Source organism: Anser anser (assembly GCF_964211835.1).
Source record: "Anser anser genome assembly, contig: HAP1_SCAFFOLD_181, whole genome shotgun sequence".
In the NCBI taxonomy this organism is placed as follows: Eukaryota; Metazoa; Chordata; class Aves; order Anseriformes; family Anatidae; genus Anser; species Anser anser.
Genome location: NW_028153796.1, coordinates 173,180 through 197,243, shown reverse-complemented (window position 1 = coordinate 197,243; position 24,064 = coordinate 173,180). Strand labels below are relative to the sequence as shown.

General features: G+C 57.4%; 4 protein-coding genes across 6 annotated transcripts; all 4 read left to right on the top strand.

Annotated features, from left to right (window-relative positions):
* Positions 1-401: 401 nt before the first annotated feature.
* LOC310891446 (uncharacterized protein) lies at positions 402-2,349 on the top strand (the record flags this gene model as incomplete). Its single annotated transcript, XM_083853715.1, has 3 exons — positions 402-712; positions 937-1,022; positions 1,110-2,349. Coding segments are annotated over 3 exons (524 nt in total), but the record flags the coding sequence as incomplete, so codon positions are not given.
* Positions 2,350-7,779: 5,430 nt separating this feature from the next.
* Positions 7,780-12,523, top strand: LOC310891447 (maestro heat-like repeat-containing protein family member 7). Of its 2 annotated transcripts, XM_083853717.1 has the most exons (9): positions 7,780-8,348; positions 8,552-8,668; positions 8,871-8,950; positions 9,139-9,262; positions 9,656-9,745; positions 10,560-10,661; positions 10,890-11,067; positions 11,794-11,900; positions 12,263-12,523. In XM_083853717.1, exons 1-9 carry the CDS (start codon positions 8,187-8,189, stop codon positions 12,443-12,445), a joined length of 1,143 nt encoding a protein of 380 aa, XP_083709843.1. In that variant the 5' UTR covers positions 7,780-8,186; the 3' UTR covers positions 12,446-12,523. The 2 variants fall into 2 exon arrangements, with proteins under 2 accessions (XP_083709843.1, XP_083709842.1); XM_083853716.1 differs by lacking the exon at positions 12,263-12,523 and having other exon boundaries at positions 10,890-11,922.
* Positions 12,524-12,724: 201 nt separating this feature from the next.
* LOC310891431 (uncharacterized protein) lies at positions 12,725-18,499 on the top strand. 2 transcript variants are annotated; one of them, XM_083853695.1, is made up of 5 exons: positions 12,725-14,172; positions 14,573-14,728; positions 14,998-15,099; positions 15,309-15,709; positions 16,013-18,499. In XM_083853695.1, exons 1-4 carry the CDS (start codon positions 14,095-14,097, stop codon positions 15,696-15,698), a joined length of 726 nt encoding a protein of 241 aa, XP_083709821.1. In that variant the 5' UTR covers positions 12,725-14,094; the 3' UTR covers positions 15,699-15,709; positions 16,013-18,499. The 2 variants fall into 2 exon arrangements, with proteins under 2 accessions (XP_083709821.1, XP_083709820.1); XM_083853694.1 differs by having other exon boundaries at positions 15,309-18,499.
* Positions 18,500-20,764: 2,265 nt separating this feature from the next.
* Positions 20,765-23,840, top strand: LOC310891448 (uncharacterized protein). The gene is made up of 3 exons (XM_083853718.1): positions 20,765-22,890; positions 23,032-23,111; positions 23,290-23,840. The coding sequence occupies exons 1-3, from the start codon at positions 22,780-22,782 to the stop codon at positions 23,708-23,710; spliced, it is 612 nt and encodes a 203-aa protein (XP_083709844.1). The 5' UTR covers positions 20,765-22,779; the 3' UTR covers positions 23,711-23,840.
* Positions 23,841-24,064: the final 224 nt, after the last annotated feature.

Genomic DNA, 24,064 nt, shown 5'->3' with positions numbered 1-24,064 from the left:
CCCTTTCTCCCCCCCCAGGCCCCCTTTCTCCCCCCCAGGCCCCCTTTCCCCCCCCCAGCCTCCTCTACCCCCCCCAGACCCCCTTTCTCCCCCCCGAGACCCCCTTTCTCCCCCCCACGTCCCCCTTTTCCCCCCCTCCAAGCCTCCTTTCTGCCCCCCCAGACCCCCTCTCCCCCCCCCCCAGCCCCCTTCCCCCCCCCCCCAGCCTCCTCTCTGCCCCGCAGACCCCCTTTCTCCCCCCCCAGGCCCCCTTTCTCCCCCCCACGTCCCCCTTTCCCCCCTCCAAGCCTCCTTTCTGCCCCCCCAGACCCCCTGTATCCCCCCAATCCCCCCCCCCCCCCCCCCCCCCAATGCCATCCCCAACCCCCATCTCTTTCCCCCCCCCCCCCCCACCCACGCAGGCGGGCACTGCCTGGACCTGGGGGGCCGCGGCGTGCTCTGCAGGTGCCGCCCGGGCTTCTCGGGCCCCCGCTGCGAGCACAACGTGGACGACTGCAGCCCCAACCCCTGCGCCAACGGCGGCACCTGCGTGGACGGCGCCAACGCCTTCACCTGCTCCTGCACCCTGGGCTACGCCGGCGCCCGCTGCCGCCTGCGCGCCGACGCCTGCGCCTCGGGCCCCTGCCTGCACGGTGCCACCTGCTACACCCACTTCTCCGGCCACGTCTGCGCCTGCCCCCCCGGCTTCATGGGCCCCCGCTGCGAGGAAGAGGTCGGGGGACCCCCGGCCGCCCCTCGCCGCCGGCCCCCGGCGCCCTTGGCCGTCGCCTGCGCCCTCCCCGTCGCCCTCCTGGGGCCCGGGCTCGGCTTGGCGCTGGCGGCTCGCGGGTGGCGGCGGCGGGCGGTGGGGGGGAGAGGTGAGAGTGGGGGGGGGTCCCGGGGGGACAAGGGGGGACACGGGGGGACAAGCGGCTGATGCGTTTTTTTTTCTACCAGCAGCCGAACGCTGGAGCCGGGGGGGGCCCTGGGGTGAGCCCCCCAGGACAGAGCAGCCTCTGCCACCCCGAGCCTCGGCCACCCAGGTGAGGACGAGGCCCCTGCGCTCGGAGCTCAGCTGCCCCTTCGTCTTCGTCCTCTTCCTCTTCTTTAACCCTCCCGGCACCTTCCAGGTCTGAGGCAGCGGTGACGGACCCCACAAGACACCAGAGAGGCTTGGGAGCAGGCAGGGAGGGGTTTTTCACTGATACCGGGACGTTTGTGCCCAATATTGGGACATTTGAGCCCCCGATATTGTGACGTTTGTGTCCCAATACCGAGAGTTTGTGCCCCGATACCGGGACCTTTGTGTCCCGATATTGGGACATTTTGTGCCCCAATACCGGGACGTTTGAGCCCCGGTACCATAACGTTTGTGTCTCAGTATTGGGACATTTGTGCCCTGATATCGGGATGTTTGTGCCCTGATACCAAGAGTTTGTGCCCCAATGTCGGGACATTTTTGTCCCGATACCGAGAGTTTGTGCCCCAATATCGTGATGTTTGTGCCCCAATATCGTGATGTTTGTGCCCCGATACAAGGGCGCTTGTGTTCCAGTATTGGGACATTTGTGCCCCGATATTGGGACATTTGAGCCCCGAGACCGTTAACATTTGAGGCCCGATACCAGAACATTTGTGCCCTGATATTGGGACGTTTGTGTCCCGATACTGAGAGTTTGTGCCCCAATATTGGGACATTTCTGCCCCAATAAAGTCCTTCGAGAGGCTGTTGCTGTCGGGATTGCAGCGGTGTTGGTGCTCTCTTTTTCCCTCGCAGAGCTGCGTGTGCTCGAGGAGGGGGCACACACTGGGGACAGGAGCCGTGGGCTGGGGCTGAACGAGTCCCATGTGGGGCTGATGAAGGTTGTGCAAAAAATCCCGATAATTTTTCCAGACGGGGCAATCCGTGAAGCTATGTTCCCTATTTCTGATGCTGATTCCTCCCGATTTCTCCCCCGTTTCCTCGCTGGCCAAGTACTACAGATTCACAACCTACTCAACGCCCTTTTTGATATCCTACACGTACAATTTTATTTGACCAACCGTTTAATTTCTCCTTTTTTCTTTTTTTTTTTTTCCCCCTTCTCTCATGCCTAGAGGGCCCGTGATTTTTGGTTTTATTGATTTTGCCCTGTTTTTCTGAGCCATCCTCCTTATTTCGGGACCGTGGGACCTTCCCCCAGTCTGCTTCACATCCTGCTGCGCCACAAGTCCTGCCGGAGCGATCCCTTTTGAACACAAAACCACCTTCCATTGCGGAAACACCGCTCCGTTTCTCACACTTGCCACCCCGCTGATGCCTTTGTCACCCCCTCGATAGCCCCCCCTTGTCCCGTTAGATGTCCCAGGGAGGGGGGCAATTCGCACCTCTGCCCCCCTGCTGCACATCAAAACCCCACCAACACCTCCCAGCCAGCCCCCCCCCCAAAAAAAAAAAAAGAACATTAAAAAAGGGGTTTTTGGCGAGAAAAACACCAGTGGGAAAGGGGGGGGCGGGGGCGAGCGATACCACCCTGCTGGGAGGGATGCAAAGCCCCACCGGAGCCCACAAAATGGGGGGAAAACAGCAGGAAAAGGGGACGGAGGGGGCATAAAGGGTGCTGAGCGCCTAAGGATGGGATCTTGGCCCCGGGGAGGGACGAAGGGGGGGAGGGGGGGGAGGGGGGGGGAGGAGGACCGGGGGGATAGGTCCAGTACCCCCCCTTCAGTCCCAGTACCTCCTCCGTAGCAGTAGCGCACCCCGCTCAGTCCCAGTACCCCCCCCCCCATCACAGTACCTGCCCCCCAGGTCCCAGTACCCCCCTCTCCTCATGCCCAGTATCACTCCCCCGTCCCAGTAGCGCCACTTTCTCCCATCAAAAAAACGCTCCCAAGGGAAGCCTTTGGGTAGACCTGAACTCCCTGGGGGAGCCTTTACGCAGCCCCACACTCAACAGGACTCTGCGTCTTCACTCTTTCCTAACAACCCTAAACATAACCCTAACCGCAACAAGAAGCTGAACCCGAGTTAGACCCGAAAAAACACGTACGGTGCCACTTTCTGCCATCAAAAAGTGCTCTCAGCGGAAGCCTTTGGGTACACCTGAACTCCCTGGGGGAGCCTTTACGCAACCCCACACTCAACAGGACTCTGCGCCTTCTCTCCATCCGAACTGGAACTGCCCTGCTTGGCACATGCCCACGCTCTACCTGACAGACCCCCCCCAACACACCCCCCCTCTCTCAGCCTGACCGTGACCAATCCTGAAAGGCCCCATCTGCTGCAACGACTTAAAAGCACCTACCCTCGCCCTGTGTGTCCATTCACAACCCCAACCCAAACGTAGCATTTGCCCCCCCCCCCCAACTTAGCTTGGGTACACTGGGAGGCAGGTTCCATCCTCAACAAGGAACACAACGGCTAGCCAGGACGTCGCTTCAGGCATGAGGCTCCACTTTATGTGCAGAAATAAAGTGCCATCAGGCACCGGCACGCCAACCAAACTTCCTCCAACGCAACGCCCTCAGAAGCAGAACAGTAGTCAACTGACCTGCTCTGCTACTGAAATCAGACAGACAACCGCTGGACAACTCCCCGCTTCCCCCTGCCAACCACCCCCCAACACACAGTATTTGCCCCTTGATCTAATTCTCAGGGGTCAGAATCCATCCTCAGTGTGGACCACGGAGGCCAACTAGGATGTTGACAGATTCTTCTTCATCCCCTGAAAACAGGAGTCACCCAGAGGTGGACCGATAGGCTACCAAACCAAAAACCATGCCCATTTTCCACCTTTTCTCCACTCACCTTCCCGATCAAGGTTTAGCGCATCCATTCGCCGTGCCGAGCCAAGGTCACGTGGCTTAGACCAAGGAGAAAGAACAGACAAAGGTGACAATCCACAAAACAGTCTATACCCACTCCTCTTCTTTCCTCCCCTACCCCAACAGCCAAGAAGCCCCAGACCCACGTCCCCCAACCCAGTACCACCGCTTCGCTCACCTAACGTCCCAAAGAGATGCGTCACGCTCCCTGCTCCTCTTGCACGCCGAGCATCTCCAGCATTCCAGGAACTGGACCCGCTGACATCTGGTGTGACACAGGAACGTGGCAGGAGATGCACGCTGCCGTCATAAGGTGCTTGCCAAGCCTGCCAGCCAGGCAAAACAGACTAACAAAACCAACTGACCAACTCATGGCCCACGCTGCCATCCACTCGTCCTCATGCCTTGTTCAAATTTCCAGCCTAGTCCGTGCCCATGACCTGGGCTACAAGAAACAAAGAGAGAAGGTCATGTCCGTGATGGACACGCAAAGAGTACAGCTCCTTGCAGAGGTCTCAAGCACAGAGACCAGAGCCAGAAGAAAAACCCTCAGGTCCACAAATGCCAAAAGGCCAGGAATGCACAGCAGCCCCGGCAGGGCTAATCACAGACTTACCCTCTACAGCTGAAAAAGGTGACCCTGCTCAGTCTCTTGGTAATACTGTGCCGATGCGGTCAAGCCCCTTGTGGTGTGTACTGAAGCTCTTTGTGAGTCCTCTGGAGAGTTACGCAAAAGGCTCGATATATCTAGAGATTAAAACAACCCAGAACCAGAAGCGTACCACACCGCATCCCAAAAACAAGTTAGCCGGCAACCTCTGCCAAATATCCCTCTATTACGTGAATTCCAAGCACTTCAAATCTAGAAGGCTGCAAGGTCTAAAGACTCTACAGCCAGCAAAACAGCATGAAAAAGCTCCAAAAATATAACAAACTGTCCCTAACCCTGAAAAACACTACACCTTAGGTGCCTACGTGCCTACAGCTACTGTTTTCAGATACATGCTGGCACAGGGAACTTGGATGATACATTTCCCAAAAACCCTGCTCCATCAGTTTACCACCAAGGTTGTAACTTTGATAGTATTTGACATACAGGTGAAGACATGAGGACACATTCACAGTAAGCCCTGTAGTTCTGGAAAAATCACAAGGGACCTAGAACCACAAAGCAGACACACAAGGTAACATCGTCATCCTGTCCGTAAACATGCTATAAGAATTACTCACCTGAAGAAGAGCTGCATGCAGTAAAGGCACCTACTACTATATAGATTGCTTTACTCTAAAAGCTCCTACTAGCTGTTACCTCAAAAAGATGTACTTACCTCTCTCAACTTGGAAACGCATCAGCCCATAGACTCCGACCCACCTAAAGAACCCGGCCACCGACTAAAGGAAAAGCAAAGCGCTTACCCAAAGAGCAGCTCAGGCAGAACGAGCGCCCTGATGGGATGCCTGGGGCTCGTACACCACCAGGCCCTGCCTAGCACCCCACTCCAGCCACCTGGGAAAGGGGAAGGGCAAAGCACGAGAAGGAAGAAACAGAGCAGAAGGAGCAGCAGCTGTTTTTTGTTTGTTTGTTTGTTTTGTTGTTTTGTTTTGGTTTTGTTCTTAAATCTGGTTTAGCTCAACAGAATGCAGAGTGCAGACAAGAGAACTGGGCTGATCCTAGAAGCAACAATTCCCGTGCTTTTCCTTCAGCACTGAACATTGAAAGGACAATATGGCCAAGCAAGTAACTATTCAAACTATTTCAACTAGACTTAGCTCAAACCTTTCTTTACATACTGTTCTGGTTTAACCCGGTGGGCAGCTAAACATTATTATTAAGACAGGAAAAAGAAAAATCTATAATATATAAATATCATAACATTATAATTATATATAATTGTATATACAATATGTATTATATATACAATATATAAAATATATCGTATATAATATATATTATATATAATTATATATGAATAATAATAATATATAATAATAATAATGATAATAGTACTCCTACCAATAATGTGTACGAAACAAGTGATGCACAATGCAATTGCCCACCACCCGCTGACCGATGCCCAGCCTATCCCCGAGCAGCCGGCCCCCCACCCCGGCCAGCCACCCCCATATATTGTTTAGCATGACGCCAGATGGTATGGAATACCCCTTTGGCCGGTTTGGGTCAGCTGTCCTGGCTCTGTCCCCTCCCAGCTCCTGCTGCACCCCCAGCCTGCTCGCTGGCAGGACAGAGCGAGAAGCCGAAAAGGCCTTGGCCTGGTGTAAACACTGCTCTGCGACAATCACAACATCAGCATGTTACCAGCGCTCTTCTCAGCCTAATCCAAAACATAGCACCCTACCAGCTACTGTGAGGAAAATTAACTGTGTCCTAACTGGAACCAGGACAACATAGGCAAAAATAATCTGAGAGGCCACAGCCCCATGGGAAGTGGTGATCGGCGGCCATCTTGGCCATGGCAATCAGGAAGCAGTTGAGTTTAAAATCTTTGGTGACAGGAGGAAAACTGCCACAAAACCTGCTTTTGGCAGGGGGGTTGGACCCGATGGTCTCTTGAGGTCCCTTCCAACCCCTCCAGTTCTGTGAACTCTGGACACGGGGAGGGCAGACTTCAGGCTGCTGAGGGAACTAGTTGGGAAGGTCCCCTGAGAAGCTGCTTGGGAAGGTATCGGGGTCCATCTTTTTAAGCGCCACCTCCTAAGAGCACAGGAGCAGGCGATTCCAAAATGTCGGAAGTCAAGCAGGCGGGGCAGAAGGCCAGCTTGGCTGAGCAGGGATCTTCTTCTAGAGCTTAAGGGGAAAAAGAAAGCGTGTGGCCACTGGAAGCGAGGTCGGGTGACGTGGCAGGGCTACAGAGGTGCTGTTCGCCTCTGTCGGGAGAAAATTCGTGCGGCCAAAGCTCAGAGGTGAAGCTGGCTAGTACTGTGGGCGACAAGTCCCCTTTCCTATTTGAGGAGGAGGACTGAGAGAGCGGCCGAGGTGGAACTCGGCTGCCCACCCGAGTAAAACCACCACACAGGTCTCCCTGTGCTCAGGGCTGGGTGCTCCCAGAGCCTGCTAGAAGCAAGGCCTGACCCCTTCCCTGGCATCTGCCAGCCACTGCCTCCCTGGGAAGGGATGGGGGATAGCAAAGGGCAATTGGGACAACTAGGGCATCCACGCCTTTGCCTTCTGTGTGCCTGGGGTGTATCAGGACTCCTTGTGGGGCCATGAGTGTGTCACCCTCGTGTCAGGGTGCCAGCAGGCGCCAGGGCAGCAGGCTCTGCCAGGCTGGTGGCTTGCGTGCGCACTTTCCTGGAAGTGGCTGAGCATCTGCTTGCCAATGGGAAGTAGCGAATGGCTTCCTTCTTTTGCTTTGCTTGCACGTGCATCTTTGGCTTTTCCTAGAATGCTATATTTGTCTTGATCCATGCGCTTTCTCATCTTTGCCCTTCCGATTCCCATCGCCATCCTGCTGGGACAGGCTGGGCGAGTGGGTGTGCAGTGCTGAGCTGCTCACCCGCCCAGCCCAGAAGCGTGTCACAATGAAACCCTTTGTGACATCCCTTGATGACACCCCCAGGGGTCTGCCCTAAAAAAATGCAGCTGTGACTCGGACCCTCAGTGTCCGTGCAGGACAGTGACGGGACAGGGCAGGAGCACAGGGCCTTTAAGGAGTCTAAGTGCACAGCCCACGTCCCACAATGCGGTTCCGATGCTGCCACCACCGGAGAAGACAACGTATTATCCTGGGGAGGTATCCTTGCCCTTATCGCCCCATTCCTCCATCCCGCAGGGTGGCAAAGATAACCCGCCCCTGCTCCAGGATGGCCTGGCGGAAGACCTGGTGTCCTGAGGAGAGCAGCTTTCCGCTGGATTCCTTGGATTTCCAGCCACTGAATCCCAGTGAGTGAGCATCCCGCGCGGTTGGGAAGGGTTGGGGCCAAGCAAACCTCCCTGCTTGAAGCCAGGACGTCTTTCCTGGCACGGCAGCAGTGGGATCCTGTGGGTGCGGGGCAGAATGGCACCTGGATGCTGGGGGTGCTGGGAGCCCAACCCAGCATGGCCTCGCCCCGGGTTGGGAGGGAGCTTAGAGGGGGCCCAGATCCTGCTGCCTCAGCACCCTCAGAGTATAGAATTTGTTGCTAATTGAACACCTAATTGAAATCTACCCTGCTTTAGGTTCAATCTGTCAGCCCTTGTCCTACCACAGCACTCCCTGATAAAGAGTCCCTCCCCAGCTATCCTGTAGGCCCGCCTTTAGGTACAGGAAGGCCTCTGTAAGGTCCCCCTGGAGCCTCCTCTTCTCCAGGCTGAAGAAGCCCAGCTCTCTCAGCCTGTCCTAGAGGAGGTGCTCCAGCCCTCTGATCAGCATCAGGGCCTCCTCCGGACCTGCTCCAGCAGGTCCATGTGTCTCTCGTGCCGGGGGCCCTTCCTCTCCTCGCTCCTGCCTTCAGCCTCTCACTGCAGCACTCCTCCCTCTCCTCCATTGTTAGATGCCTGGTCGTGGGATCTTGGCAAAGAGGAAGCCAAGAAATTCATCGAGATATTCGTCAGCAGCACAAAGAAGGTAATGGAAGCCCCTTCCGTCGTGGCTGTGCCTGTGTGTCCTGAGGGGGCCCTGGCCCTGCTGCCAGGCTGGGCAGAGCTGCTGCCCTCCGTGTGTCTCAGACAGCACCACACGTCACAGCACTCCAGTGTCACAGCACTCCAGCGCTGTGGGCTCTGGTTCTCCCCCCTCACCCTCCCCGTGGTTCTCTCTGTGGCTGCCAGGATGAGGAAAAGAAAATGAAGTTCCTGGAGAGCATCTGCACCCTGTGCAGACAGTATTCCTTGTTGGAGGACATGGATGCCTTCTGCCACAAAACCGAGCTGGCAGAGAACATCAAGGTGAGGGGACGCGTGGCGGGTTGGGGAAGGGACAAGGCCCCTCGGACACCAGCCCCCTGTGAGGCTGGGGCAGGGGGAGGTGGAGACAAACCGTGCACAGACACCAAGCTGCCCGAGGCAGGACTGGGCGTGCTGCTGGGCCTTCAGCAGCGGGCACTGGGGGCTAGTGTCTGCCACGTCCCATCCTGGTTGTGCTCTGCAGGTTTTGCTGGAAGAGGAGCCCACGGACAGTTTGCACACAGCATTTCGTAGGAATGCCATGGAGACTCTCACCATCCTCAGGTGAGTGCCCAGCCCCTGGTTGGGCCAGCACATCCCCAGGGCAACGTCCTGGTGGCCCTGAAGCTGGCAGGGAGGCTGCCCGTCCCTCCCAGGGATGCCTGTCCACGGGAGGGCCGTGTCCTCCTTCCCTAAGCCTCGAGGCACCACTCCAGCACCAGCGTCCAACAAGCTCCTATCTCCCTTCTTAGCTCCACTGCGAAGGCAGCACTGGATGGCAAAAAGGAGAGTCTCCTGCATGCCTGCTTCAAGAGTGTCTTCTTTCTGCCTCCCTATTTGGACATGTCAGCGGTAGAAAAAGATCTCTACAACAAGGTATTTGCTGGGTGAGGTACCGGCACCCCCATTCCCGCTGGGCTGCTGCCTTGCTGCCCCGTGCTGAGACAACTGGAGACCAGTGCAGGGCCGGGGCCCAGATTTGCTTTCCCAGCCTCATCCCTTCTTCCCCTTCCCCTTCCCTGGCCTGATCCAGTGCTGCAGGAGGTCTGCACGCAGCAGCTTTTTAGCCCCAAAGCCACCCCTGGGCTCTGTGAGGCGGTGCACGTGTCCTCCCTTGGTGCTGGAGGTTCAGTCAGCCCCTGGGGGTGAGAAGGACCTGGGCTCTGCGAGGCGGTGCACGTGTCCTCCCTTGGTGCTGGAGGTTCAGTCAGCCCCTGGGGGTGAGAAGGACCGCAGAAATACTTCTATGATCCTCTGTCCTCCTTGCAGACCATGAACGCCATGGAAATCATGCTGCAGGCCTTTGTACGCAACTGTCCAATCTCCAGTGTCGGCGAGGAGCTGCAGATTATTTGGCAGGTCTGGCATTTGCAAAGAGTCGGTTTCCCAGGAGTGGTTCCACAGCTGGGGGGGTAACGAACGTCCATGCTGCAGTGGATGGCCCACCCCCAGTGCCAGGACTGAGCACGCTGCGGGCAGGTGCCCACCTCCTTTGGGGAAGCCCACCGAGGTCTTCTGGGAGCCTGGCATCCCCTGGCTGTGGTCAAAGACCCTTTCCCCTCCGAAGAATCCTCTCATGTCACAGCAAAACCTTGCCCATGGCACTTCTGGGCCAGCCCCTCCAGACCCCAAGAGATCACCTTGCGCCAAAGCAGTGGGAGAATTTTAGCCCACTCCTTGGGCACCGCACTGGCGGCAGCTGGAGCTGCTCTCCGCCTGCCCCCCAGTCCCTCCAGTCTCCTCTTGCCAGGTGTGAATGGGGCAGAGATCCCCGGGGACCCGCCCATCCTGCACGGGAGCGTGGCCCTGAAGCCGTGTTCTCCTGGCTGCCCAGTGGCCGTATCCCTGCCCCATTGCGGACCCCTGGTTCCTGCCACAGAAGCCAGCCCTCACGGAGAGGGGACAGAGGGCCGCGTTCCGGGGGAGGGCGCAGGAGGGAGCTGAGGCCGCACTGGCGGGTGGCATCTGCCCGTCTGCCTGAGCACAAAGTTGGCTGGCGGATCTGTGGCAAGCCTGCAAGGGAACCCAGGGGCAGGAGCCCTGCTGAGGGCTTTGCTCCACCTTGGGGGAAGCTTTGATGGACGGCGTGAGCACAGCCAGGGGTTCAGCAGTGCTGCTTCTGCTGGAGCAGGCATCAGCTCCCAGGGCAGACCAGCAGCTTCTCTCCTCACAGGCGCTGCTGCACTACGCCACCTCCCATAACACCGCTGTGCGCAAGATCGCCCTGCAGAAGATTGAGAGGCTGAGTGATTTCCTGGTCACATATCTGGGGAAGGTAAGATGCCAGGAACCCTTCAGCCAGCCTGTCTCCCCTTCCCTGCATTCCAGAGCATCCTGCAGCTCAGGGGTGCCTGTGCAGCAAGCCCGAGCGCAGGTGGGGGCCTCAGCACAGCTCTGCCCTGAAGCAAGGGTCTTTGTCCCTCCTTTGCCCCTGCTCTTCCTTCCCCAGGCCCTGCTCTCTGCCTCCACTTAACCCTTCTTCTCTCCTCCCTCCCTTGCCCAGACCTCGTTCACTGCTGGACAATGCGAGGGCAGCCCGGGCACCCACAAAGAGGTCCACATCCCCATCCTGGGACAGCTGCTGGGCCACCTCTTCATTTCCAGCTGTGGCACAGATCCCACCAGATACAGAGTTTTGGATGCTCTTTATCACTTCTACGCATTCCTCAAAGATGGAAGAGGTAAGAGAAGGTGTGGTGGGCAGCGTCCGTCTGCACACAGACATCTGCTGGTATGTCTGCTTCTTTTCCCCGAGTATTGTGAAGGATTGTTCTTTTGCTTGGTGGAGGCTGTCCATGAAAGTCTGCCAGGGTCCCTGACCTCCTCTGCTCCTCACAGCAGCTTCCCGCAGGAATCTGGCTATCGTTTTCCACAGAAGCTAAACGCTCACCTCATGTCCAGGAGCAGTTCTCTGCTGCTGTCCTTCTCAACCCTCCCCAGCTCACCTACCACGCCGTTTCGCGGTATTCCCCAGTCTAAGCCATCAATCGGTTGCCACTTCCCAAACCACATCTTCCCTGAGGAGTGAACAGCAGAGCCAGCCGTGCATCACCAGGGATGGTGACGCCCTCCAGAATTCTCCTTGACTGTTTGCTCCCTGCCGTCTTGCAAGCAGATGGCAGGGAGCTTCCTGCACATCCCGACCCCGAGCAGAAGGGGTCTGTGACACGCTGCTACCCCCACGGCACCCAGCGCCATTGCTTCTCCTCCTTCTGCATCATCCCTGAGGTCCCTCTTGCTCCCAGCAGCCGTCACCCTGTGCTTTACATCCCTGCCCACCACTCTCCTCAGCATGGGTCTGAGCCTCCCTCCTCAACCATTCCTAGTGAAAGTGCTTTTCACCATTTGGCAAGCTTGTTGGCAAAGATGCTCTTCCCTACTGACTCTTCGGTGTTCCCCCTGTTTAGAATGCTCGCTGACAAAGGACATGGAAAATTACGCAGAGAGGCGCAAGAATTTGAAGGATACGACATATCCTTCGTATGAAATTTCCACTCCCTGTGATATTGCCAAGGTAATGAGCTCCGGCCTTGCTGGGAATCTTGTCCGTAGCATCAGCAGGCAACTCGTGTGAGCAAAGGGGTCCAGAACTGCTGGGGCTGGCACGGCCTCCCTCGCCCTGCTGAGAGGGTTCCTCTTGTCCCGAAGCTGGGGCTATGCGAAGGCTGCTCCCCTGTGTCCCGGCAGCAGCTCCAGCCCTCCTGGCCACCAGCAAGCCCTGGTTACCTGCAGGGCCAGCACTCTGTCCCCGTACGCCCCATCCTCACTCCTTCCCCCTGAGGGCCCTCTCTCCGGAGCTGCCCTTGCTGCTCAGCTAAGCAGCACCCTTGGGACACTCAGTGCGGCATGTCCTCCCTCCCCTCCTTCTTCCCACAGGCGTTTGGAGGATACCTCTTCCCTTCTGAGAGGCTGGACATCATCCTCACAGCCCTTGAAGCTTTACAAGACTCCAGCGTCCATGACAAGCAGGGCGCCTGCAGCGTGCTGGACACAGCCTTGGAGGACCCCAAGTACTGGCTGACAGATGTAAGTGGCCTGTGGCCATTGCCCTGCCCTTGAGCTCTTTCAGGTGTTGATCCTCCCTCTCTTCCTCTCTCCCTCTTTCCTTTACTCCCTCCCTTCTTCACTCGCTTTCTCCCTCCCTCCCGGCCTCTGTCGCACATCGAGATCTCTTAGGCACCAGAAGCCACCTGAAGTGAGCAGAGAGCAATGGAAGGGGACAAGGTTTCAGTGGCGGCTGTGGAAATGGCTGCAGTCCGGTGGACACACCATTCCCACCTTGTCCCCCCAGGTGCCAACGATCATGGAGTGCATCAGGAAAAACCTGGACAGCATCCACACGGCATCAGCGCGGCGCTGCCTGGACTCCCTGCTTCTCCAGCTGACCAACCTGATGTCCAGGGAAGAAGTCAAGAACCTGCTGCAGTTCTCTCCGCCAAGTGACAGGTCCTGGCCTTAACATCCTTGAGGGCTTGTTCCACGTCGGGAGATGCACCTGGAGACTCTCTGCTTGCCAGAGCCATGGCAAACGGCAGGGCATCCCCAAGGAGCACAGCCCTCCATCCCACCAACGTGTTCCAGCCCCACTGGGCTAGCCAGGGCTGCAGCAGCCCAGCTGTCCAAGGCAGCCCAGAGCCCCCCTGCCCCCAGGGAACGCCAGCTCAGACCCTTCCTGCTTGCCCAGGCTGGGCCCCCAGCGCTCCCCAAGTCACAGGGGCTGCAGGACAGCCTGGGTCCTACGGGGCTGGCCCGGGCCGTGGCCCTGCGGCTGAGGCAGCCCCACTGACAGAGTATTCTGTGCTTGCAGCACTGCCCTGGGCATGTGGGAGGTGGTCCTGGCAATGCCGCAGACCTTGCAGAAGGTTTTAAACGTGCTGATGGAAGACTTGCCACTGCGCAACTGGTGCACCGCGGTCACAGAAGACACCTGCATCCGTCGCTTGGCTGTGAGTTCCCAGATGAAACCTTGCTCCCAGCAGGGCTGCGCGTGGCCCTTCAGGCACACAGGCACAGCCCTGTCCCCATCTACCCCCAACCTGCCAGCTCCCCCAGGGCGTACGGACACATCGTCCCTGGGGCCGGCAGGGCCGGCAAGCCCCCGGAACCAGCCGCGCCTGGTGCCTTTGGTGCCAGCTCGCGCTGCTCCATCCCTGCCCAAAGGCGGGAGAAGAAGAGGCTGCAGGGAGCCCTGCAGGCCCTGCCAGGCTCCCCCTGCTCGTTCTTGCAGATGCTGGCCCAGAATCACGTTTCGGAAGAGGAGTTTGGTAACCCAGTGCACCTGCAGAGTTACCTGAAGCACCCAAGCCCAGCGATGCGCTTGATGGCTCTCAAAGGGCTCTCCACCGTGTCAGAGAGCCCTGAGAAGGTGAGCGGGCCATCGTCAAGCAAAGCCATGTTGGCAGCCTGGGGCTTTGCTCTTCTGCCCTCCCGTCCCTCCCCGTTGCTCTCCCCGCATCCCTGTAGTGCGCCCGCGGCCACTGCTTGCAGGAGGCGATTGCCATGCCAGCTGCCAGGAAGCAAGGCAGGAGGCTGGTGCTCAGGAACCAGAGCCCTTTGCCCAGGGTGGTCTCTCACGGCTTCACGGAAGGGAAACTGTGTCTTTCCTACAGGCAAGAAAAATTCAGGTCGTGCTGCCAGACATCCTGGAGGCCCTGCAGGACACCAGCGCAGACGTCGTGCTGAAGGCCCTGCTTGTGCTGCGGAACGTGATGGCTCGTGTGGAGAGGAGAGAGGCCGGTCGCACGGCTCTGCAGCTGGCTGAGAAGCTCCTGCCACTCTTTGACCACGTAAGTGTGCTGCGGGAGCCCGAGCCCTCAGCTGGGCCCCCTGTAATGAGGGCTGCCCTTCAGCCCGGCCCTGTGGGCAGCACTCAGGCAGGGCCTCGCCAGTCTCCTCGTCAGCCCAGCCGCTGGGGAGCTCTGCTTGGACATGGCTGGTGCGGCCGGTGGCGAAAGTGGGGTGGCTGGCGGGCAGCCTGTGCTGGCAACCGACTGCGTTGCCTTTCACGGGCACCAGGCCTTGCAGCTGCCCCGGCAGGGCTGCTGAGCAGCTCCTCTGGGAAGGATCCAGCGCCGAAGCATCTCCCAGTTCTGCGATCTCCCTTCGCGTCAGCCACGCTAATGCCCCTGCTCCCCATGGGCGGGCAGCAGCTGTTGCTGAAATTCATCCTGTCCTCCTCCCTGCCAGGAGTCCAGCCAGGTGCGGGAGCACTCCATCTGCCTCTTCCAAGCCGTGACGGAGGCTGTGCTGCGGCAAAGGAAGAGGGCACTGAAGAGGACAGTGCACAGCAGCCTTCTCCCACTCTACTTTCGGATGAGAGACCAGAGTGAGAGCGTAGCAAAGGTACAGATCTCAGAGCTGACCAGTTACGTGGGCGAGGGTGTGCCGACACCACAGGGATGCTCTGGGGGATCCCTGGCCGGCAGCGTGAGCTGCCTCCGATGGCGGCTGTCCCGTGTCCTTGCCCTGGCCATGGAACCCCGTGCACGCCGTCCCCCACCACAGCCTCCTGTAACGCGCTGGGAAAGGCTCGCAGCCCTGCCAAGAGGAGGGGACAGAGGGTCTCCTTCCCAAGGCTGTGCTGCCATGTCCCAACCTCTGCTGCTCCACAGGCCTCTGGGGAAGCTCTCGTCGTCGCTGCAGAGTTTCTGCGACGCAAAGAACTCAAGCACTTGGCCCAGACAAAACAGACCTGCAGGATCGGGGAGTGCTTGGTAAGGACGACCCCACAGGCCCCAGCCCCAGCTGGGCAAACGTGCCCGGCCAGAGCCCGCTGCCTGCAGCCGCATCCTCGCTCCCTTCCTTCCAGCACAGAGCCCCAGGGGGCTCTTCTGCAGGCCCCTCTGCCCTCCCTGCCCCCAGGATGCTGGAGGAGACCCTGGGGAGGGTCTGCAAGCCCCGTGACCTTGTGTTCTCTCTCCAGCTGCAGCAGGACGGAGGCAGAGTAGAAGAATACCTGCAGCAGAGCCAGCCCTACCTGCAGGACTCGCAGACCGTCTTGCGACTTGAGGCCGTCAGGTTCATTGGTGAGCCCAGCCCCTGGGTCCCTCTTTGGGCAGCCTTTGGCAGCCCCAGGCACTGCCCTGGCAGCGAGGCGCAGCCCTGTTGCCCCCAGAGCCCCCCGACTGGGCCCTTGCTCCAGCCCCCCTCGGGCAATGACCTTGCTGGGGTGCAGGAGGGGGCACAGCCTGGCTGGCCAGGCCAGGGGCTGCGCTGCTGGGAGCGTGCTGGGGAGCGGGGCTCTGATGGGAACTCTGTGTCTAGGGCTTGCTGCGCGCTACTCCGGGGACCAGAGCGAGGAGAAGCAGAATGAAATCATCAGCGGTGAGTGAGGGCAGTGGTGTGTGTGCTAGGGCTGGGGGGACAGGGGCAGAGGCCCCCATGCCTTGCCCTGCTCCAGGGAAATGCTTCGGGGCGGAGGAGCAACGCAGGCATAGGAAGGAGGGAGAGGAGACGGGGGAGCCCGCCATGTCAGGGAATGCCCTCCCAGCCTGGAGTTGGGCAGTGCTGCTGAAAGGGTTGAGTGTCGAAAGGGAAGAGTCGAGTGGGGCTGGCATGGTCTGCAGGGGATGCCTGGGGATCTCTGCAAGGAGTGGGTTTTCATCTCTGCTCTTCTTTCTTTGGCAGTCCTCCGGTCTTCAGGGAAGGATGTGGAACCCATGGTCAGATGCCTGGCAGCTCAGACCATCATGATCCTGGCGTCAAGGCGTAACAGAACGTCAGGACGGAGATTTCGACAGCTGTGGTGCTGCTAGCCACGCAGCACTCCTCAAAACATCAATATATATCTTAATAGAACCGGGTTCTTGTCTCATTATTCCAGCAGCTCCTTCCAAGTGACTCGGTGCCGTGACGCTGAGCTACCTTGGAGGCTACCAAGGACGTCTTTTCCCGGGGCCCGGTGACTGCTTGGTGCCTACTCAATGAAAGAGTCACAGAACCGCTGCGGTTGGAAAAGGCCCTTCAGCTCAAGTCCAACCGTCAGCTAACACTACCAGGCCCACCACAAAAGCACGGCCCTTAGCACCAAGTCCACACATTTCTTTAATAGCTCCAGGCCACATTTGGAAGAGGCTTCCAGGCTTCTGGGTTTGCCCTGAGCAGCCCCTTTTGTTACTGTGCTGCTAGCAGGGAGGCCAGCTGTGACCCGGGGCTGCACATTGCCTGCTGCTGCCTGCAGCCACAGGGATGTCACTGTAGAGACAACAGGAGTGTCACCAACATACATGAGATCTGAGGGCTTATCCAGGGACAAGAATCACAATGTGGAAGCCGAAAGAGAGCAGCAGTGAAAAGGCCACGTCCTGCTGCTGGCCATGGCCACGGCTCCAGGGAAGCAGCAGCCCCGACCCAAAGGCAGCAGAGAGGCAGAGCCCAGCGGGCAGTGAGGTGGAGCCCCGAGGGCCACCGGGGCTGCTCCTCCATGTGGCAGCTGGGCTCTTGGACCCGAGCCCCTCCTGCATGCTGGAGCTGCTCCCCCAGCTCCAGAGGAGATGGGAAGAGATGGCAGCTGAGACCAGTGAAGTTCTGATGCTTTCTTTATTTTCGTTATCTCTACTGGAAGCCTCGTTCTAAAGGAAAATGAAATAATGAGGGGAAAAAAAAAGAATAATTAGTAGAAAGGAGAAGGAGAAGAAGAAGGAGAAGAAGGAGAAGAAGGAGAAGAAGAAGAAGTAGTAGAAGAACAAGAAGAAGAAGGAGAAATACCTGGGAAATAATAATAAAGAAAAATAAGTACAGGAAATTGTCCAACATGATTTTTCAGATAACCTGTGATTATCTGAATCACAGAGGCACAATGCAATGCTTTTTGCCTTCTACCACTACAGCACAGTATGTAGGACTGTCCCGTACTCTGTGCATTGACCTGACGGGTCATTTCACACTATTTACTTTCATATCCCTGTTGGAAGGGGATGATTCACAAACTGGGGTAAGCTGATGGGTTCTGCCTCAGCCCTTTGAAGTGTCCTGCTCTTGAGTCTTTCAGCCTGAGATTGCCACAGATGACCCCTGATGGTAAATGGCTGTTCAGCTGCTAACTAGGAATAAGGGAGAGTATATTGGGTCTTCCAGTGGCCATTTCAACTTTAGGTGAATCCCAAGAACCCACTGAACAAGGGTGTTGTCTTTGAAGGGGTCTCATGTGTTGGGCTGGGCTGGCGTTATTGGGACAAAGACCACTGCTGGCAGTGGACATGCTCTGGTATCTCCACCTGGCTCCATCTGCATCCTCCAAAGGGCTCTGGTCTCTTGCATGTCCTGCTTGCTTACTGTCTTGACAGCAGAGCTCTGCCTGAATACCCAGTAATTTCTTTAGTACTTGGGTAAAAGAGCAACTACTCGTCACCTCAAATGTTTCAATCCTTTTTATAAAACATTACACGCTTTGTGTGTAATTTCTATCATGAAGAAATGTGAATTTTCAGGATGTATATTCATCGCTGGAGAAGAAATCCTGAAGTTCACCTGTACTTGCATTGTCATCGCTTTGTCTAGCATGGTGTGCTCCCTCACCTTCCAGGCACATCCACAAGTTTTGATTACACAGACCCTGCTGAATGTCCCCTTTCCAGCCGCCTGTCTGGACCTATGCACTTCCCTTGGTTCTCCTGGTTTGCCCTCCCCTTACTCTTTGATCATTAGACTGCTCTCACAGACCCAGTTGCTGCTTTGAGCTTCAGGTAGAAGCAGCCCAGCTTGTCCATCTATCAGCAGTCTGTCTAATTGTTTCCTTACCAAGATCCTCATCATTTCTCATTGAGTTCATATGATATGGATTAATAATAACACTATCATTTTTAATTGCCTGTCTATCAGTATAAAATACTTCTACAGTCATTCTTTTGTGAAGGTGTTGTGGTTTAACCCGGCCAGCAGCTAAACACCACACAGCCGTTCGCTCACCCTCCCCCCTCCCTCTCTGGGATAGGGGAGAGAAACGGGAAAGTGAAGCCTGTGAGTTGAGATAAAGACAGTTTATTAAGACAGGAAAATAATAATAACAATAATAATAATAATAATAATAATAGTACTCCTACCAATAATGTGTACGAAACAAGTGATGCACAGTGCAATTGCCCACCACCCGCTGACCGATGCCCAGCCTATCCCCGAGCAGCCGGCCCCCCACCCCGGCCAGCCACCCCCATATATTGTTTAGCATGACGCCAGATGGTATGGAATACCCCTTTGGCCGGTTTGGGTCAGCTGTCCTGGGTCTGTCCCCTCCCAGCTCCTGCTGCACCCCCAGCCTGCTCGCTGGCAGGACAGAGCGAGAAGCCGAAAAGGCCTTGGCCTGGTGTAAACACTGCTCTGCGACAATCACAACATCAGCATGTTACCAGCGCTCTTCTCAGCCTAATCCAAAACATAGCACCCTACCAGCTACTGTGAGGAAAATTAACTGTGTCCTAACTGGAACCAGGACAACATAGGCAAAAATAATCTGAGAGGCCACAGCCCCATGGGACGTGGTGATCGGCGGCCATCTTGGCCATGGCAATCAGGAAGCAGTTGAGTTTAAAATCTTTGGTGACAGGAGGAAAACTGCCACAAAACCTGCTTTTGGCAGGGGGGTTGGACCCGATGGTCTCTTGAGGTCCCTTCCAACCCCTCCAGTTCTGTGAACTCTGGACACGGGGAGGGCAGACTTCAGGCTGCTGAGGGAACTAGTTGGGAAGGTCCCCTGAGAAGCTGCTTGGGAAGGTATCGGGGTCCATCTTTTTAAGCACCACCTCCTAAGAGCACAGGAGCAGGCGATTCCAAAATGTCGGAAGTCAAGCAGGCGGGGCAGAAGGCCAGCTTGGCTGAGCAGGGATCTTCTTCTAGAGCTTAAGGGGAAAAAGAAAGCGTGTGGCCACTGGAAGCGAGGTCGGGTGACGTGGCAGGGCTACAGAGGTGCTGTTCGCCTCTGTCAGGAGAAAATTCGTGCGGCCAAAGCTCAGAGGTGAAGCTGGCTAGTACTGTGGGCGACAACACAGACATATAAATATATATATATATAAATATATGTATTGAATATGTTAACAGCAAAAGGAGGACTAGAGGAAACATCGGTCCGTTACTTGATGAGGCTGGTCACCTCACAAGCAGGGACACAGGTGAAGCAGAGACATTTAATGCCTTTGTCGCCTCTGTCTTCAAGAGCAGTGATGGGCTCTGGGACCCAAGGGGCCCAGAGTTGGAGGGCCGTGACTGCAGTAACAAAAACCTCCCAGCCAAGCCCACCCTGGATGCATATGAGTCTATGGGGCCTGAGGGGATTCATCCCAGGGTTCTCAGAGGGCCGACTAATCCTCGTCGCGTTCTACAACTTCCTCGCGAAGGGGAGTGGAGAGGCAGGTGACCTATTCAGCGTAAACAGCAGTGATAGGACCCGCGGGAATGGTGTTAAGCTGAGGCGGGGGAAGCTTAGGCTGGACATCAGGAAGAGGTTCTTCACCGAGAGGGTGGTCGCATGGTGGAACAGGCTCCCCAGGGACGTAGTCACTGCACCAACCCTGTCTGAATTTAAGAAGCGATTGGACTGTGCACTTAGTCACACGGTCTAAACTTTGGGCAGACCTGTGCGGTGCCAAGAGTTGGACTAGATGGTCCTTATGGGTCCCTTCCAACTCGGGATATTCTACGATTCTATGATTCTATGATAATGTCCTTGTGAGACCTCTCTCAATTATTTTTCAATGGTCTTGGGAGCCCAGAGAGGTCCAAGTTGACACTAGGCTGGCAATCGTTGTGACAGCTTTCAAGAAGGGCAAGAAAGAAGAGCCTGATAATTACGGACCTGCCAGTCTCTCTTCAGAGCCTAGTGAAAATATGGAGAGAACTGTCCTGGGCGTTACTGAAAAACACCTGAAAGACAACGCAGTCATTGGCCACAGCCCACCAAGGTTCATGAGGGGAAAGTCCTGTTTAACAAACTTAATTTCCTTTTATGACAACATCACCCATCTAGTTGACCAAGGGAAGCCAGGTTTTGGATTTCCATCAAGTTTTCAATACTGTTTCTCTCAGTATCCTTCTGGACAAAATGTCCGTTGTACAGCTAGATAAATACATGCTGTTTAGGGTGAAAAATTGGCTGATGGGTTGGGCTCAAAGGGTTATAGAAATGGGGTTGCATCAGCCTGTTGACCAGTGCCTAGTGGGGTTCCCCAGGGTTCCACTGTAGGGCCAGCACAAGAGGCTGGAGAGCAGCCCTGCAGAAAGGGATCTGGGGGTTTTGGTCGACAGCAAGTTGAATACGAGTCAGAATTCAGCCTGGAGGAGACTGAGGGGAGGCCTCCTGGCGGCCTGCAGCTCCCTCACGAGGGGAGCAGAGGGGCAGGCGCTGAGCTCTGCTCTCTGGGGACAGTGACAGGACCCGAGAGAACGGCATGGAGCTGGGACAGGGGAGGCTGAGGCTGGGTGATAGGAAAAGGTTCTTCACTGAGAGGGTGGTCGGGCACTGGGACAGGCTCCCCCGGGCAGTGGGCATGGCTCCAAGCCTGCTGGAAGTCAAGAAGCGTTTGGACAACGCTCTAACATTCTCCAATATTGGGCGGTTCTGTGTGGAGCCTGGCGTTTGACTCAATGATCCTTGTGGGTCTGTGTGGGAATTTGCAGGTGGCTTTGCGCTATTTCACACGTCCCTGAATTAGAGATAATGAAGAAATAAGCGTTAGAAACAAAAACTCGAGCACGGTGGAGATAAATTAACTTGGCTACAACGCTAATGATGAGCTTTGCGCAGTGGCCAATTGCTGGCTGGCTTGAGGCGCGTGTCTCGGGGCGCCTTCTGCTCAAGAGCCATCAGGAGACCGTGTCTTTCATCCCTTCAGGTCTGCCCCTTTCCAACTCGGGATATTCTAGGATTCCAAGTGTGGCGCCCAGCATTTGGCCTTGAATGCCACGCAGCTGGATGCGGCCCGTCGATCCAGCCTGTCCGGATCCCTCTGCAGAGCCTTCCTGCCCTCAAGCGGATCAACCCTCCTGCCCAGCTTGGTGCCGCCCGCGAACGTACGGCGCCCGGACGCCCGGGACCCACCCAGCCCAGGCGCGTGTCACACTGGGACCCTTTGTGACATCACCTGATGACACCCCAGGGGTCCGCCTTATAAGAGTGCAGCCGTGGCTCGGACCCTCAGTGTCGGTGCACGGCAGTGACGGACAGGGCAGGAGCACAGGGCCTTCGAGGAGTCCCCGAGCACAGCCCACGTCCCGCAATGCCGCAACCGCCCGCCCACAGGAGCCGCCGTTTTATCCTGAAGGGCCGTGTTCGCAAGCCAAAGTCTCCTTCTGAATCCGATGAGGAGGGAGGCATGCCCCCCAAGAAGCCCAGGCTGGCCTGGCAGGAGACCTGGTCTTCTGAGGGCAGCAGCCGGCCAGCAGAGGACAGCTTGCTGGCAGAGGGCAGCAGCCCGGCCGCAGAAAGCAGCCCGGCCGCGGAAAGCAGCCCGGCCGCGGAAAGCAGCCCGGCAGCGGACAGCAAGGACGAGTCGCAGCTGCTGGATCCCAGTGAGTCAGGGTCACGGGGCTGGGGTGGGGAGGGTTGGGGACAGCGAGACCCCTGCTTGACTCCAGGACTCCTTTCCTGGCTAACCCGGCGGGTGGGCCCGACGGTGCTGAGCTTCCTCCACAGCACCACAGAATCCCAGGACGCTTTGGGCGGGGGGGGACGTCAGCGATCACGACGCCTCCCCCCAGCCCAGGCTGCCCAAAGCCCACCAAGCCTGGCCGTGGGCAGCGCCAGGGAGGGGGCACCGCAGCCTGCGCCAGGGCCTCACCACCCTGGGCGTGAAGGATAGAAATCCCTCCCTGACCGAAAGAAACCTGCCCTCTTTTAGGTTAAAGCCGTCACCCCTTGTCCTGTCGCTGCACTCCCTGATGAAGATCCCCCCCAGCTTTTCCGGAGGCCCCTTTGGGCACTGGGAGGCCCCAGCGAGGTCCCCCCGCAGCCTTCTCCAGGCTCCACAAGCCCAGCTCCCTCAGCCTCTCTTCCCAGCAGAGCTCCTGCAGCCTCTGGGCATCCTCGCGGCCTCCCCACGTCCTTCTGGGGCTGGGGCCCTTCCTCTCCTCACTCCTGCGTTCAGCCCCTCTCTGCAGCACTCTTTGCTTTCCTCCTTTCCAGATAAGGCAAGGAAACTGTGCAAAGACACATCCGTGGAATTCATCGAGGCTTATGTCCGCGGCACAGAAAAGGTAACGGCAACCGCTTGCATCGCAGCCGTGCTCCTGGCGCTGCCACGGCTCTGCTGCGGGGCTGCTGGAGGGCTGCTGGCTGGGCAGAGCCGTGGCCTCCGGGCGTCCCACACAGCTCCAGACCCCTCAAGGCTTTGGTCCTGCTGGCCGTGGGTGTCCCCCTAACGCTCTGTTGGTGTCTTTGTGGCTGCCAGGACAAGGAGGCGCAGAAGATGCTGTTCCTCAGCAAAATCTGCGCTCTGTGCAGAACTGTTTCGGAGAAGGGCTTGACGCTGGACTTGCATGCCTTCTGCCGCAAAAATAAGCTGGTGGAGAACATCATGGTGAGAGGATGTGCGGCGGGTTGGGGAAGGGGCAAGGCCCCCCGGCACCAGCCCCCTGGGAGGCCGGGGCTGGGGCAGCGCTGGCTCTGCTGGTGCTGGGTGCCGGCGGCTGCAAGGTCTCATCCCGCTTGTGCTCTGCAGGCGCTGCTGGAAAAGGAGCCCATGGACAGCTTGCGCACAGAATTTCGGCAGAAGGCCATGGAGACCATCGCCGTCCTCAGGTGAGTGCCCAGCCCCTGGTTGGGCCAGCACATCCCCAGGGCAATGTCCTGGTGGCCCTGAAGCTGGCAGGGAGGCTGCCCGTCCCTCCCAGGGATGCCTGGCCAAGGGAGGTCCGTGTCCTCCTTCATAAGCCTCGAGGCACTGCATCCAACAGGCTCCTCTCTCTCTCTCCCTCAGCAACACCGTGCCGAGAGCACTGCACGGCAAAAAGGAGAGTCTCCGGAACGCGTGCTACAGGAGCGTCTTCTTTCTGCCTCCGGAGTCGGATGTGCCAGAGAGAAAAAGAGCACTCTACACCAAGGTATGTGCTGGCCGAGGTACCGGCACCCCCAGTCCTGCTGAGCTGCTGCCTTGCTTCCCCGTGCTGAGACAACTGGAGAGCAGTGCAGGGCCGGGGCCCAGATTTGCTTTCCCAGCCTCATCCCTTCTTCCCCTTCCCCTTCCCTGGCCTGATCCTGTGCTGCAGGAGGTCTGCACGCAGCAGCTTTTTAGCCCCAAAGCCACCCCTGGGCTCCAGAGGGGCTCAGAGCCAGCTCCTGGGGCTGAGAAGGGCCACAGAAATAATTCAGTGATCATCTGTCCTCCTTGCAGACTATGAATGCCATGGACCCCATGCTGGCGGCCTTCGTACACAACTGTCCCACCGCCAGCATCAGCGCAGAGTTGCAGAATATCTTGGAGGTTTGGCATTTGCAAAGAATTTCCAAAGAATCCTCTCAGGTCACATTTGCAGACCCCTGTCAGCCCAGCAACTTCTCTCCTTGCAGGTGCTGCTGGACTTTGCTGGCTCCAAAAACTCATCTGTGTGTGAGAGAGCTGTGACGAGGATTGAGAGGCTGAGTGACTTCATCCTCTCACATTTTGTGGCCAAGGTAAGGAACAAGGAATTCCCGACCCTTTCGTGCATCCCAGAGCATCCTGCCACTCAGGGGTGCCTGCGAGGCAAGCCTGG

What these genes read in the sequence shown, in the direction of transcription:
- LOC310891447 (XM_083853716.1), top strand. Translation starts at nt 8,187, where the DNA reads ATGTGTCTCTCGTGCCGGGGGCCCTTCCTCTCCTCGCTCCTGCCTTCA. An exon ending in TCGTCAGCAGCACAAAGAAG is followed by an intron (nt 8,349 to 8,551) that starts GTAATGGAAGCC and finishes TGTGGCTGCCAG; the next exon opens with GATGAGGAAAAGAAAATGAA. An exon ending in TGGTCACATATCTGGGGAAG is followed by an intron (nt 10,662 to 10,889) that starts GTAAGATGCCAG and finishes TCCCTTGCCCAG; the next exon opens with ACCTCGTTCACTGCTGGACA.
- LOC310891431 (XM_083853695.1), top strand. Translation starts at nt 14,095, where the DNA reads ATGGCTCGTGTGGAGAGGAGAGAGGCCGGTCGCACGGCTCTGCAGCTG. An exon ending in AGAGTGAGAGCGTAGCAAAG is followed by an intron (nt 14,729 to 14,997) that starts GTACAGATCTCA and finishes GCTGCTCCACAG; the next exon opens with GCCTCTGGGGAAGCTCTCGT. An exon ending in GCAGGATCGGGGAGTGCTTG is followed by an intron (nt 15,100 to 15,308) that starts GTAAGGACGACC and finishes TTCTCTCTCCAG; the next exon opens with CTGCAGCAGGACGGAGGCAG.
- LOC310891448 (XM_083853718.1), top strand. Translation starts at nt 22,780, where the DNA reads ATGCTGTTCCTCAGCAAAATCTGCGCTCTGTGCAGAACTGTTTCGGAG. An exon ending in AGCTGGTGGAGAACATCATG is followed by an intron (nt 22,891 to 23,031) that starts GTGAGAGGATGT and finishes TGTGCTCTGCAG; the next exon opens with GCGCTGCTGGAAAAGGAGCC. An exon ending in GAGACCATCGCCGTCCTCAG is followed by an intron (nt 23,112 to 23,289) that starts GTGAGTGCCCAG and finishes TCTCTCCCTCAG; the next exon opens with CAACACCGTGCCGAGAGCAC.